We start from the raw sequence: 14,497 nt of genomic DNA on the forward strand, positions 1-14,497 counted from the left end.
TGCCCCTATGTACAAGAATATAACTACTATAATACTGCCCCTATGTACAAGAATATAACTACTATAATACTGCTCCTATGTACAAGAATATAACTATTATACTGCTCCTATGTACAAGAATATAACTACTATAATACTGCTCCTGTGTACAAGAATATAACTACTATAATACTGCTCCTATGTACAAGAATATAACTACTATAATACTGCTCCTGTGTACAAGAATATAACTACCATAATACTGCTCCTATGTACAAGAATATAACTACTATAATACTGCCCCTATGTACAAGAATATAACTACTATAATACTGCTCCTGTGTACAAGAATATAACTACTATAATACTGCTCCTGTGTACAAGAATATAACTACTATAATAGTGCTCCTATGTGCAAGAATATAACTACTATAATACTGCTCCTATGTACAAGAATATAACTACAATAATACTGCCCCTATGTACAAGAATATAACTACTATAATACTGCTCCTGTGTACAAGAAATAACTACTATAATTCTGCCCCTATGTACAAGAATATAACTACTATAATACTGCCCCTATGTACAAGAATATAACTACTATAATACTGCTCCTGTGTACAAGAATATAACTACTATAATACTGCTCCTGTGTACAAGAATATAACTACTATAATACTGCCCCTATGTACAAGAATATAACTACTATAATACTGCTCCTGTGTACAAGAATATAACTACTATAATACTGCCCATATGTACAAGAATATAACTACTATAATACTGCCCCTATGTACAAGAATATAACTACTATAATACTGCTCCTGTGTACAAGAAATAACTACTATAATACTGCCCCTATGTACAAGAATATAACTACTATAATACTGCCCCTATGTACAAGAATATAACTACTATAATACTGCTCCTGTGTACAAGAATATAACTACTATAATACTGCTCCTGTGTACAAGAATATAACTACCATAATACTGCCCCTATGTTCAAGAATATAACTACCATAATACTGCCCCTATGTACAAGAATATAACTACTATAATACTGCCCCTATGTACAAGAATATAACTACTATAATACTGCTCCTGTGTACAAGAATATAACTACTATAATACTGCTCCTGTGTACAAGAATATAACTACTATAATACTGCTCCTATGTACAAGAATATAACTACTATAATACTGCCCCTATGTACAAGAATATAACTACTATAATACTGCCCCTATGTACAAGAATATAACTACTATAATACTGCCCCTATGTACAAGAATATAACTACTATAATACTTCTCCTATATACAAGAATATAACTACTATAATACTGCTCCTGTGTACAAGAATATAACTACTATAATACTGCCCCTATGTACAAGAATATAACTACTATAATACTGCCCCTATGTACAAGAATATAACTACTATAATACTGCCCCTATGTACAAGAATATAACTACTATAATACTTCTCCTATATACAAGAATATAACTACTATAATACTGCTCCTGTGTACAAGAATATAACTACTATAATACTGCCCCTATGTACAAGAATATAACTACTATAATACTGCCCCTATGTACAAGAATATAACTACTATAATACTGCCACTATGTACAAGAATATAACTACTATAATACTGCCACTATGTACAAGAATATAACTACTATAATACTGCCCCTATGTGCAAGAATATACAGTAGTTACTATAACACTTCTCATTATAAATAAGAATACTTTTTTTTTGACAGTCCAGAACTTCTTTATACATATCACATTTTCAGTGTAGCCCGTCAAAAAATATGGTTGGTGTTTTATGAACTGTACATTAATTAAAATTACAAGAGGCTATAGTCACCCCTGGATACTTATTATTTGTTATTGGTTGTGAATTAATTTTCACTTCTGTGTCCTTGTCCTTCTATAATAAGTAGCTTGCTGTATGGTACAATTACTCTTTGTATTGGAGTTTTATGGCCTTTTTGTGAAAACTAGCAGTGAATTTCATTACACGGAGTCATGTAAACCAAGGAAACAAATTCCCAAAATGAAAACGTCAGGATGAGAAATGAAAATCTACAAAGTAGCAAATATAGTTATGATGTACAAGAGGTTGCTGAAATCAGGTTATGAAAAATACTACAAGATAATGAGACATGGGGAAGAGAAATCCAACTCAGTACTGCATATATATTAGTATGATAGTAGTTAAAGTGGAATATATAGGCAGCATTAAGTGCAATAATATAACTACTAAATTACTGCCCCTATGTAGAAGAATATAACTACTATAATACTGCCCATATGTACAAGAATATAACTACTATAATACTGCTCCTATGTACATGAATATAACTACTATAATACTGCCCCTATGCACAAGAATATAACTACTATAATACTGCCCCTATGTACAAGAATATAACTAATATAATACTGCTCCCTATATTCAAGAATATAACTACTATAATACTGCTCCTATGTACAGGATTATAACTACTATACTGCTGCCCCTATGTACAAGAATATAACTACTATAATACTGTCCCTATTTACGAGAATATCACTACTATAATACTGCTCCCTGTGTACAAGAACATAACTACTATAATACTGCTTCTATGTACAAGAATATAACTACTATAATACTGCCCCTATGTACAAGAATATAACTACTATAATACTGCCCCTATGTACAAGAATATAACTACTATAATACTGCCCCTATGTACAAGAATATAACTACTATAATACTGCCCATATGTACAAGAATATAACTACTATAATACTGCTCCTAAGTGCAAGAATATAACTACTATAATACTGCTCCCTATGTTCAAGAATATAACTACTATAATACTGCTCCATGTACAAGAATATAACTACTATAATACTGCCCCTATATACAAGAATATAACTACTATAATACTGCTCCTATGTACAAAAATATAACTACTATAATACTGCTCCTATGTACAAGAATGTAACTACTATAATACAGCCCCTATGTAGAAGAATATAACTACTATAATACTGCCCCCTATATACAAGAATATAACTACTATAATACTGCCTCCAATGTACAGGAATATAACTATTATAATACTGCTCCCTAGTTACAAGTATATAACTACTATAATACTGCCCCTACATACAAGAATATAACTACTATAATACTGCACCTATGTATAAGAATATAACTACTATAATACTGCCCCTATGTACAAGAATATCACTACTATAATACTGCCCCTACATACAAGAATATAACTACTATAATACTGCTCCTATGTTCAAGAATATAACTACTATAATACTGCCCCTATGTACAAGAATATAACTATTATAATACTGCTCCTATGTACAAGAATATAACCACTGTAATACTGCTCCTATGTACAAGAATGTAACTACTATAATACAGCCCCTATGTAGAAGAATATAACTACTATAATACTGCCCCTATGTACAAGAATATAACTACTATAATACTGCCTCCAATGTACAGGAATATAACTATTATAATACTGCTCCCTAGTTACAAGTATATAACTACTATAATACTGCCCCTACATACAAGAATATAACTACTATAATACTGCACCTATGTATGAGAATATAACTACTATAATACTGCCCCTATGTACAAGAATATCACTACTATAATACTGCCCCTACATACAAGAATATAACTACTATAATACTGCCCCTATATACAAGAATATAACTACTATAATACTGCTCCTATGTAAAAAAATATAACTATTATAATACAGCCCTTATGTAGAAGAATATAACTACTATAATACTGCCCCCTATATACAAGATTATAACTACTATAATACTGCTCCTACGTGCAAGAATATAACTAATATAATACTGCTCCTATGTACAAGAATGTAACTACTATAATACAGCCCCTATGTAGAAGAATATAACTACTATAATACTGCCCCTATATACAAGAATATAACTACTATAATACTGCTTCCAATGTACAGGAATATAACTATTATAATACTGCTCCCTAGTTACAAGTATATAACTACTATAATACTGCCCCTACATACAAGAATATAACTACTATAATACTGCACCTATGTATGAGAATATAACTACTATAATACTGCCCCTATGTACAAGAATATCACTACTATAATACTGCCCCTACATACAAGAATATAACTACTATAATACTGCTCCTATGTACAAGAATGTAACTACTATAATACTGCTCCTATGTACAAGAATGTGACTACTATAATACTGCACCTATGTATGAGAATATACAGTGGGGCAAAAAAGTATTTAGTCAGTCAGCAATAGTGCAAGTTCCACCACTTAAAAAGATGAGAGGCGTCTGTAATTTACATCATAGGTAGACCTCAACTATGGGAGACAAACTGAGAAAAAAAAATCCAGAAAATCACATTGTCTGTTTTTTTAACATTTTATTTGCATATTATGGTGGAAAATAAGTATTTGGTCAGAAACAAAATTTCATCTCAATACTTTGTAATATATCCTTTGTTGGCAATGACAGAGGTCAAACGTTTTCTGTAAGTCTTCACAAGGTTGCCACACACTGTTGTTGGTATGTTGGCCCATTCCTCCATGCAGATCTCCTCTAGAGCAGTGATGTTTTTGGCTTTTCGCTTGGCAACACGGACTTTCAACTCCCTCCAAAGGTTTTCTATAGGGTTGAGATCTGGAGACTGGCTAGGCCACTCCAGGACCTTGAAATGCTTCTTACGAAGCCAATCCTTCGTTGCCCTGGCGGTGTGCTTTGGATCATTGTCATGTTGAAAGACCCAGCCACGTTTCATCTTCAATGCCCTTGCTGATGGAAGGAGGTTTGCACTCAAAATCTCACGATACATGGCCCCATTCATTCTTTCATGTACCCGGATCAGTCGTCCTGGCCCCTTTGCAGAGAAACAGCCCCAAAGCATGATGTTTCCACCACCATGCTTTACAGTAGGTATGGTGTTTGATGGATGCAACTCAGTATTCTTTTTCCTCCAAACACGACAAGTTGTGTTTCTACCAAACAGTTCCAGTTTGGTTTCATCAGACCATAGGACATTCTCCCAAAACTCCTCTGGATCATCCAAATGCTCTCTAGCAAACTTCAGACGGGCCCGGACATGTACTGGCTTAAGCAGTGGGACACGTCTGGCACTGCAGGATCTGAGTCCATGGTGGCGTAGTGTGTTACTTATGGTAGGCCTTGTTACATTGGTCCCAGTTCTCTGCAGTTCATTCACTAGGTCCCCCCGCGTGGTTCTGTGATTTTTGCTCACCGTTCTTGTGATCATTCTGACCCCACGGGGTGGGATTTTGCGTGGAGCCCCAGATCGAGGGAGATTATCAGTGGTCTTGTATGTCTTCCATTTTCTAATTATTGCTCCCACTGTTGATTTCTTCACTCCAAGCTGGTTGGCTATTGCAGATTCAGTCTTCCCAGCCTGGTGCAGGGCTACAATTTTGTTTCTGGTGTCCTTTGACAGCTCTTTGGTCTTCACCATAGTGGAGTTTGGAGTCAGACTGTTTGAGGGTGTGCACAGGTGTCTTTTTATACTGATAACAAGTTTAAACAGGTGCCATTACTACAGGTAATGAGTGGAGGAAAGAGGAGACTCTTAAAGAAGAAGTTACAGGTCTGTGAGAGCCAGAAATCTTGATTGTTTGTTTCTGACCAAATACTTATTTTCCACCATAATATGCTAAAAAAATGATAAAAAAAAACAGACAATGTGATTTTCTGGATTTTTTTTTCTCAGTTTGTCTCCTGTAGTTGAGGTCTACCTATGATGTAAATTACAGACGCCTCTCATCTTTTTAAGTGGTGGAACTTGCACTATTGCTGACTGACTAAATACTTTTTTGCCCCACTGTAACTACTATAATACTGCCCCTATGTACAAGAATATCACTACTATAATACTGCCCCTACATACAAGAATATAACTGCTATAATACTGCTCCTATGTTCAAGAATATAACTACTATAATACTGCCCCTATGTACAAGAATATAACTATTATAATACTGCTCCTATGTACAAGAATATAACCACTGTAATACTGCTCCTATGTACAAGAATGTAACTACTATAATACTGCTCCTATGTACAAGAATGTAACTACTATAATACAGCCCCTATGTAGAAGAATATAACTACTATAATACTGCCCCTATATACAAGAATATAACTACTATAATACTGCCTCCAATGTACAGGAATATAACTATTATAATACTGCTCCCTAGTTACAAGAATATCACTACTATAATACTGCCCTACATACAAGAATATAACTACTATAATACTGCACCTATGTATGAGAATATAACTACTATAATACTGCTCCTATGTACAAGAATGTAACTACTATAATACTGCCCCTATGTACAAGAATATAACTACTATAATACTGCTCCTATGTTCAAGAATATAACTACTGTAATACTGCCCCTATGTACAAGAATATAACTATTATAATACTGCTCCTATGTACAAGAATATAACCACTGTAATACTGCTCCTATGTACAAGAATGTAACTACTATAATACTGCTCCTATGTACAAGAATGTAACTACTATAATACTGCCCCTATATACAAGAATATAACTACTATAATACTGCCTCCAATGTACAGGAATATAACTATTATAATACTGCTCCCTAGTTACAAGAATATCACTACTATAATACTGCCCCTACATACAAGAATATAACTACTATAATACTGCACCTATGTATGAGAATATAACTACTATAATACTGCTCCTATGTACAAGAATGTAACTACTATAATACTGCCCCTATGTACAAGAATATAACTACTATAATACTGCTCCTATGTACAAGAATGTAACTACTATAATACTGCCCCTTATGTACAAGGTGGATTAGTGACAGGTGAAGGTGTGGTGCTCTGAGACTCCTGCCAAATTCAGACAACAAACCAGATGGAGACCCAACTTGGAGTCTCCACAGTTGAAAAGATTATTGCCACACACCACTAAAGTAGCATCAATTTCCACAGAGTAGAGACAGTATCATGTTGCTCTGACACCCCTTCCAGTACAGGCAACTCAACAGATGGAGACCCAACTTGGAGTCTCCATATTTCTAAACATTTTGTGTGGCATCAGCAGCAGGAGCAACAGCAGGCACAGAAACCATGAAAAATGTGTCACAGACTGCAATAACACGAGATCAATGCATTACACTAAAAACTACACCCATCATCACCTTGTCTGCGACTGGGGTGCAAAAGTCATTGGATATCTATGACTAGTTCATTTTGATGAAAGTTAGGCCGTCTACACTTTTAGGGGACAGCAAGATGCACTTTTCTATGAGGACACGACAGCAGCGCTGAACACTCGTTATGAGAGAACACTATCTGCCGGGCATGACAAAACCTCCAAGGCGTGAGAGGTGAGCTCAGGCCACTTTTCCATTTTAGAAGACCCAGATTCAAAAGGGTTCAAATTCCCCCTGATGGCATTGATATTGAGCTTGAGATACTCCTGCAGCATCCTGTCCAGTCTTTCACAACATGTCAGACTTTTACTCAGTTCTGCTGGTGTATGGGTTGGTCTTAAAAATGGGTTTAACAACTCACAGAAACTGAACATGCCACTTACACTGCTGCTGCTGCTAATGTTTTTGTGTTGATGACTTGACGGTCCCAGGGTTGGAAGTCCGTAACTGCGATGAACAATGTGTGCCTCTCTGCTGTCTTCGTGAAAACCACTCTTATAGACAAGATTGTCTATAAGCATGTTTCGGTGTTCTACCATGCACGCGTCCCTTTCCAGGGGGGAAGCATCAGGCAAAATTTACTCTTGTACCATGGATCTAACAGAGTGGCAACCCTGTAGTCAGCACTATTTCTAATCCTAACAATACAGACATCATGTTGCAGATAGGGCAGCAAGAAGGTGCTCATGTGTTGGGTGCTTCCTTGAGGTCAAAAACCATGGTTTGGTGGTGGGGTAACACTTAAGGTTGCTTCCTCTGTCCCCTACTGCAACCACAGACAACAGAGGGGATCATTATGCTCTTCATCTCCTGACTGTTGCGCACCCATCACCTCTTCCTCCTCGTCCTCCTCCATTTGTTCTTTGGCTCCTGCACCTTCATTAACAGTTTGTATGGTACCATGAGCTCCCCTTGGTCACTGCAATCCACCATCCAATGGCACCCGCATGTGCAACAACAGTCCAGAACTTAGAGATATTGTTATCCATTCCGCATCCTCCTCCTTTTCCAACTCTTCCTCGGGGACCAGCACCTCCTCTTGCAAACTATTCAAAGAGTGCTTCAGCATGTAGATGACGGGAATAGTGATGATGATGGTGGCATCTTCAGCAATAGTCATCTTAGTAGCAATTTTGAAACTGTGCAAAAGGGTGCAGAGGTCATTCATCTGTGCCCACTCCGCAAGCATGATTTGCACCACGTACAGATTGCGTTAGCCCAGGCTATTCAAAAGGATATACTGCACCAGGGCTCGTTACTGCTGCCACAGTTACTGCAACATGTGCAGAGTGGAATTACACTGTGTCGGCACATCGTAAATCAAACAGTTAACTGGTAGGCCGAAAGACCTATGTAGCAATGCGAGTTAATTATCTGTGGGGTGCAATCAGCAGAAGTAAGTACAGTGCGAATGTGCTTTCTGCAGCTTTGCATCCAGGCCAGATGTGTACGCAGTAAGGAGGTGGGGTGGATTCTCTCTGCATTGTTGGAACGCTTGTCTCATTAAGGGAGAGGTTGAGGGTGCAGGTGGAGGCCCTAGAGGAGGTGGAGGAGCCAGAAGCAGTGGAGAAAGTGTTGGATACAGAGGTTTTTCCCGCAAGCCTTGGGGATTCCAAGACTTGTGGAGCAGCCCCTTGACCGCCTGACCCCACAGCCACCAGAGTTACCCAGTGCCCAATTAGCAAAATGTAATGCCCCTGCCTATGTTTACTCTTCCAGCTGTCAGTGGTGAAATGCACCCTGGCAGACATAGATTTTTGGGGGGAACGGGTGATCTTGTTTGCGATATTCTGATGTAGTGCAGGCACAGCTTTCTTAGAGAAGTAATGGCAACTGGGCAACTGGTACTGGGGGACTGCAACAGTTATCAACTTTCAGAAACCATCTGTATCCACCAGGCAGAAAGGCAGCATATCCGTGGCCAACAGATTGGAAATGGTGGAGGTCAAGCTTTTAGCTTTGGCATGTGTGGGAGGAAATATTCTTTTATGTGACCATAACTTCAGGACCAAGGTCTGGCTGCTGTGCTGAGAAAGGATGAAGTAGGGTGAACAAGACAAACTGCTGGACTGTAAGGAAGGTGCAGGCAGAGATGGTATGGTGGATTGAGAAATATGTGGTGTGCTCGGTGAAACAAAAACAGTAGGGATCTCCACTTCCATAAGAGCTGATGGGCTCTCACTCACCCTGACTGTAAGGGGTAAACAAGTGGTATTTCTGCAGCCAGAGACCTGTGTCAGAACACTTGCCACTGTGATGGAGTATAGATAGATTGTATAGATAGAAAGTATAGATTCCCAGACTAAGGCATGTCGATTGCACATGTGACGATTCATGCATGAAGTAGTATTATTCTATGGCTGGTCCGAATAACTAAAGTAATTGTTACCATCCACCTCTCATGTCTCTCCTTTTCCTCATAGTCTGTAGCTTGCGAGCAGCAGGGCCCTCATTCCTCTTGGTATCTATTTTCAACTGTGATTTCTGTTATGCTGTGATGTCTATTGTCTGTACAAGTCCCCTCTATAAATTGTAAAGCGCTGCGGAATGTGTTGGCGCTATATAAATAAAATTATTATTATTATTAGTAAAATTATTGCAATTTTTGCCTCTACTGAGATGTTTTTTTCAAAGTTGGCAGATAACTTGAGTTGGGTCATCTTTTGCCGTCTCAAAAAAGGGCCAGGCTAGGCAACCCTTGCTGCCTTTGTGAACTGCAGACTCATGACCGATGCTGGCTACAGCCACAGTTGTGGCTGAGGATGCACTGCTTGCCATGGTTGCATCACTCCATGTCTGTACAGCAAGCCACAACATAATCTTCTCATTTTCCTCCACCTCCACCTCCTCTGCTGAGCTACTGAGCTGAATGCCTCTAGGTTCACACAAAGTGGGATCTACAACCTCATAGTCATCCTCTCTGTTCTCCCACTCCTCACCCTGAGAGTCACCCTCCTCCCATTCCTGCTCTGGCACTACAGTACAGTCTGCATTTGCCGCTCAGGTATCTTAGTCTCATTAGGATCACTTGGTGGTTAATGTCTGGTGGCGAGGGTCTGGACTCTGCTCGGACCCTACTTCGTCCTACTCTGGCTCCAACAGGAAAAAAATTTGGGCATCAGTGCAGATGCTTTCCTCCTCTGGATTCTGTGAATCTTTGCAGTAGACCTCTGATGCCCATGGAATAGAATGTGTGAAAAGCTCTACCGAATGGCCCATCTGTGGTTCTCCACAGTCTGTTGTGCTGTTGCAAAGTTGTGATAAGGGTGGAAACAATCATAATTAGGGTGCCACCTTTGAGGATTGTACGGTTTGTGATGTTAAGATGGAGAAAGAGGAGGAGAGCCCACTTGATGCAACGCTGGTTATCCATTGGAGCACATGATCTTTCTAGCCCTCATCTACAAGGCGTACCTCTGTGCGGCTGCTAAAGAAAAGGAGTGGAGTAGCCCTTCTAGTAACAGATGTTGTCAGTGGTCTTTGGATAGGACAAGATGGTGTTTATTCAGTTGAGCTTTCATTCACATTAATACATTATCCACGTACATGTCGTACACCAAGCCTATTCCCCCTTCCATCATGACCTCACTTTTTCCCACTCATGTAGTATGTACCCTTCCCCTCTTTTAACCAGCTGTTTCACAACCCTAGGCCCACAGCTGTCAGTCACCTGTTACTAAATGAACAATCTGTATTTTCTGAGATAGTGTGCCTGAACAACAATATTAATCCTAATGGTCTTAAGTACTAAATGGGGCCTCCTGGCTGAATCCAAAAATTAGACCTAACAATTTTGATTAGTAAATGGGGCCTCCTTGCTGCACCTCAATATTATCCCCATCTATAGTGATTAGCAAATGGGGCCTCCTTGCTACACCTCAATATTATCCCCATCTATTTTGATTCGCAAATGGGGCCTCCTGAATCCTGACTGCAACATAGATTTAGTGTAAACAATTTTTAGTAGAAAATGTGGACTCCTGCCTGCACAACACTATTAGCACAAACTAGTTAGATGTTGGAAGGTCGATTTCTCACAGGACAGAATCCTATTTAACTATATGACAACTTGTAGGACTAGCCTCTCTGCACTGTTACACTGAGAAAATTGTGCCAGCAATACAACATGTCCGCTTATTATGTGGAGAGGAACATGCGACTTCAGTCGCCAATGACAAAAGCCCTTATGTCCGGACGTTGTGGATAATTTCTGTGCCCTGATTGGCTGCCAAAATGTATACACATTAAGATATTGGAGGAAAAAAATTACAGTCTGCCGCTCCTCTGACGTAGACACATCCCCTTCCCTCATAAAACATGTCCAGGCAGCTCCACTATCCTAAGCAAAGTCCTAACAAAAGCATTAGTGGAACACGATCATTTACCGAACTGTGACCGAATTTTGCCGAGGTTTCGCTCATGTCTAGTCGGTATCACTGATTTGCATACAGTTTTGTGTAGAAGCATTTATTAGATCTAGCGGTTTTACAGTACATTGTGCTAATGACTCTTTTCAGCTAAATTGAACAGATCTACATTGTTGCTGAGTCTGGCTGTACATACATAATATTATTAATGCAGCTCGGTGCTCTATGATCTTCACTTTCACCCATCTGGCTTTTGTTCTCCGCAGGTACATCGGCTTGCAGATTCTCTTTGAAATTGGAGCTTTGATCTTATTCATTGCGGTTTACTTTGTATTACGTCACAAAGAAAAGGTCAAGATAGAGGACGAACAAAACCCAGAGATGCATAAATTAAATGAAAAGCAGGAAAATCTTATCATTGTCCCAGGGCGGGATAAGGAGGAGGCTGCTTAGATCAATGACGGGAAGTTCCATGGGGAGGCGGAATTCGTGCTATGAGTGTTGGACATGACCGAATACTTGGGACGTGGCAATAGAAGTTCACTAGAAACCTCTCATCTCCAGCGGTGATATATTTGGCAATAATCTCTTTTTTCCCCATTATGTCTTTTTGGAAAAAATGGCTGAACAAGCTACAAATGTTTCAAAAATATTACATGGAAAAAGACCAAGGACCAAGGATTACCCAACAGCTTCCGTCATAAACTTCCTTTGTATTTGTTCTGATCATTGCTTGGTGATAAATGTTACTTTTTTCAATAGAGCTGAACATATGCTGCATCTGCGGAGGCAAACAGGTCCGAGAAGCTTCCTCGTGGTTTGGGCATAAACATGATATAGTAAGAATATAACTTATCTCACAAATTCCACCTATTATGTATTTCTTTATTGATCCAGGAGAAATTAAAAACTGTGAAGTGGTTAATGATGAACCTAATGCTGTAATTTGCAGGACCAAAGTCATAAAAATAGTCAAACATGTGAAGAATAGATACAATTCAGAACATTCCGTATAAGACATAAACGGTTATTCTAGATCCAGTTTATCTTATTGACACATTGTGAAGGAATTTCAACTTCATCTGCTGTTCTTGCTCTAGTTGGCCTCTACTTACCATATATTCCATAAAAGAAATGTTACCTTCAGCTGCTATCATCGTCCATTTAATTGATTTACTTTAACGAAACTTTCATTTGTACACATACAGCTGTTATTCTAGCTCAACCTAGTCTTTATTTGCCGTATATTCTATAAATTCACGTTTACTTGCGGCTGATATCCTAGTTCCAATTGATTTTACTTGCTCTATATTCTAGAAAGGAAACTTCAAGGTAAGTTGCAATTCTAGCTTCAGTTGGAATTTACTTATTCTTTATTCCACAAAACAAAATTTACCTTCAGCTGCTATTCTAGCTCCAGTTGGCCTTTACTTGCTCTATATTCCATAAAGGAAACTTTACCTTTAGCTGCAGTCTTGGCTTTAGATTCCTTTAATAGCTCTGTGTTCCATAAAGGAAACATCAGCTCCAACTGCTTTTCCTGCTCCATTTGGTCTTTACTTGCTTTATAGTCTAATAATATAAAACATCTTCATCAGCTGCTACCCTTGCTCCAGTTGGCCTTTACTTGTTTTATATCCCATAAAGGAAACTTCAGCTTAGGTTGCTATCTCGGCGCCAATTGAAATTTACTTGTTTTATTTGCCACAAAAGACACTTTACTTTCATCTACTATTCTAGCTCCAGTTGGCCTTTACTTGCTCTATATTCCATAAATTAAACTTTACCTTTAGCTGCAATCTTGGCTTTAGTTTCCCTTTAATTGCTCTGTGTTCCATAAAGGAAACATCAACTCCAGTTGCTTTTCCTGCACCATTTGGTCTTTACATGCTTTATATTCTAATAAAAGAAGCATCTTCATCGGCTGCTACCCTTGCTCCAGTTGGCCTTTACTTGTTTTATATTCCATAAAGTTAACTTCAGCTTAGGCTGCTATCTCAGCGCAATTTGGAATTTACTTGTTTTTTTGTGCCACAAAAGACACTTTACTTTCATCTACTATTCTAGCTCCAGTTGGCCTTCCCTTGCTTTAGATTCCAAAAAGGAAACTTTGTCTTAAGCTTCTTTCCCTGCTTCAATGAACCCTTACTTGTATTATATTTTAATTATAAATCATCTTTAGCTGCTACCATAGCTCCAGTTGGCCTTTGCTGGCTCTATATTCCATAAAGGAAACTTTTTCTTTAGCTGCAATCTTGGCTTTAGTTTCCCTGTAATTATTCTATGTTCCATAAAGGAAACTCCCAACTGCTTTTCTTGCTCCATTTGGTCTTTACTTGCTTTATAGTCTAATAAAAGAAGCATCTTCATCAGCTGCTACCCTTGCTCCAGTTGGCCTTTACTTGTTTTATATCCCATAAAGGAAACTTCAGCTTAGACTGCTATCTTAGCGCAATTTGGAATTTACTTGTTTTTTGTGCCACAAAAGACACTTTACCTTCATCTACTATCCTAGCTCCAGTTGGCCTTCCCTTGCTTTAGATTCCAAAAAGGAAACTTTGTCTTAAGCTTCTTTCCCTGCTTCAATGAACCCTTACTTGCATTATATTTTAATTATAAATCATCTTTAGCTGCTACCATAGCTCCAGTTGATCTTTGCTTTCCCTATATGCCATAAAAAATTTTTTTAACTTAAGCTGTGATCCTAACTCCAAGTGACATTTTTTGTGTGGTGTATTCCACAAAATAAATGTTACTCGGAAGTCTAAGAGCAGCATTCCTGCAAATATGATCAAAGACCTAATATGATCCTTTATATCAGAGCCATGAGCATGAGAATAGTAAGCAACATG

The 14,497-nt window shown here is 38.3% G+C and overlaps 1 protein-coding gene across 5 annotated transcripts in view; it reads left to right on the top strand.

Moving 5' to 3' along the window:
• Nucleotides 1–12,791, top strand: part of SLCO2B1 (solute carrier organic anion transporter family member 2B1) — a 178,420-nt gene extending 165,629 nt beyond the window's left edge. For 3 of the 5 annotated variants that reach the window (XM_069759477.1, XM_069759479.1, XM_069759478.1), the window contains exon 15: nt 11,912–12,577. In XM_069759477.1, the coding sequence (XP_069615578.1) occupies nt 11,912–12,098 (187 nt within the window). In that variant the 3' untranslated portion in view covers nt 12,099–12,577. Of the gene's footprint in view, nt 1–11,911 lie in introns of all 5 variants that reach the window. The other 2 variants (XM_069759476.1, XM_069759475.1) reach the window with 1 other exon arrangement.
• The last annotated feature ends 1,706 nt before the right edge of the window (nt 12,792–14,497 follow it).

Source organism: Ranitomeya imitator, chromosome 3, assembly GCF_032444005.1.
Source record: "Ranitomeya imitator isolate aRanImi1 chromosome 3, aRanImi1.pri, whole genome shotgun sequence".
NCBI classification, from domain to species: Eukaryota; Metazoa; Chordata; class Amphibia; order Anura; family Dendrobatidae; genus Ranitomeya; species Ranitomeya imitator.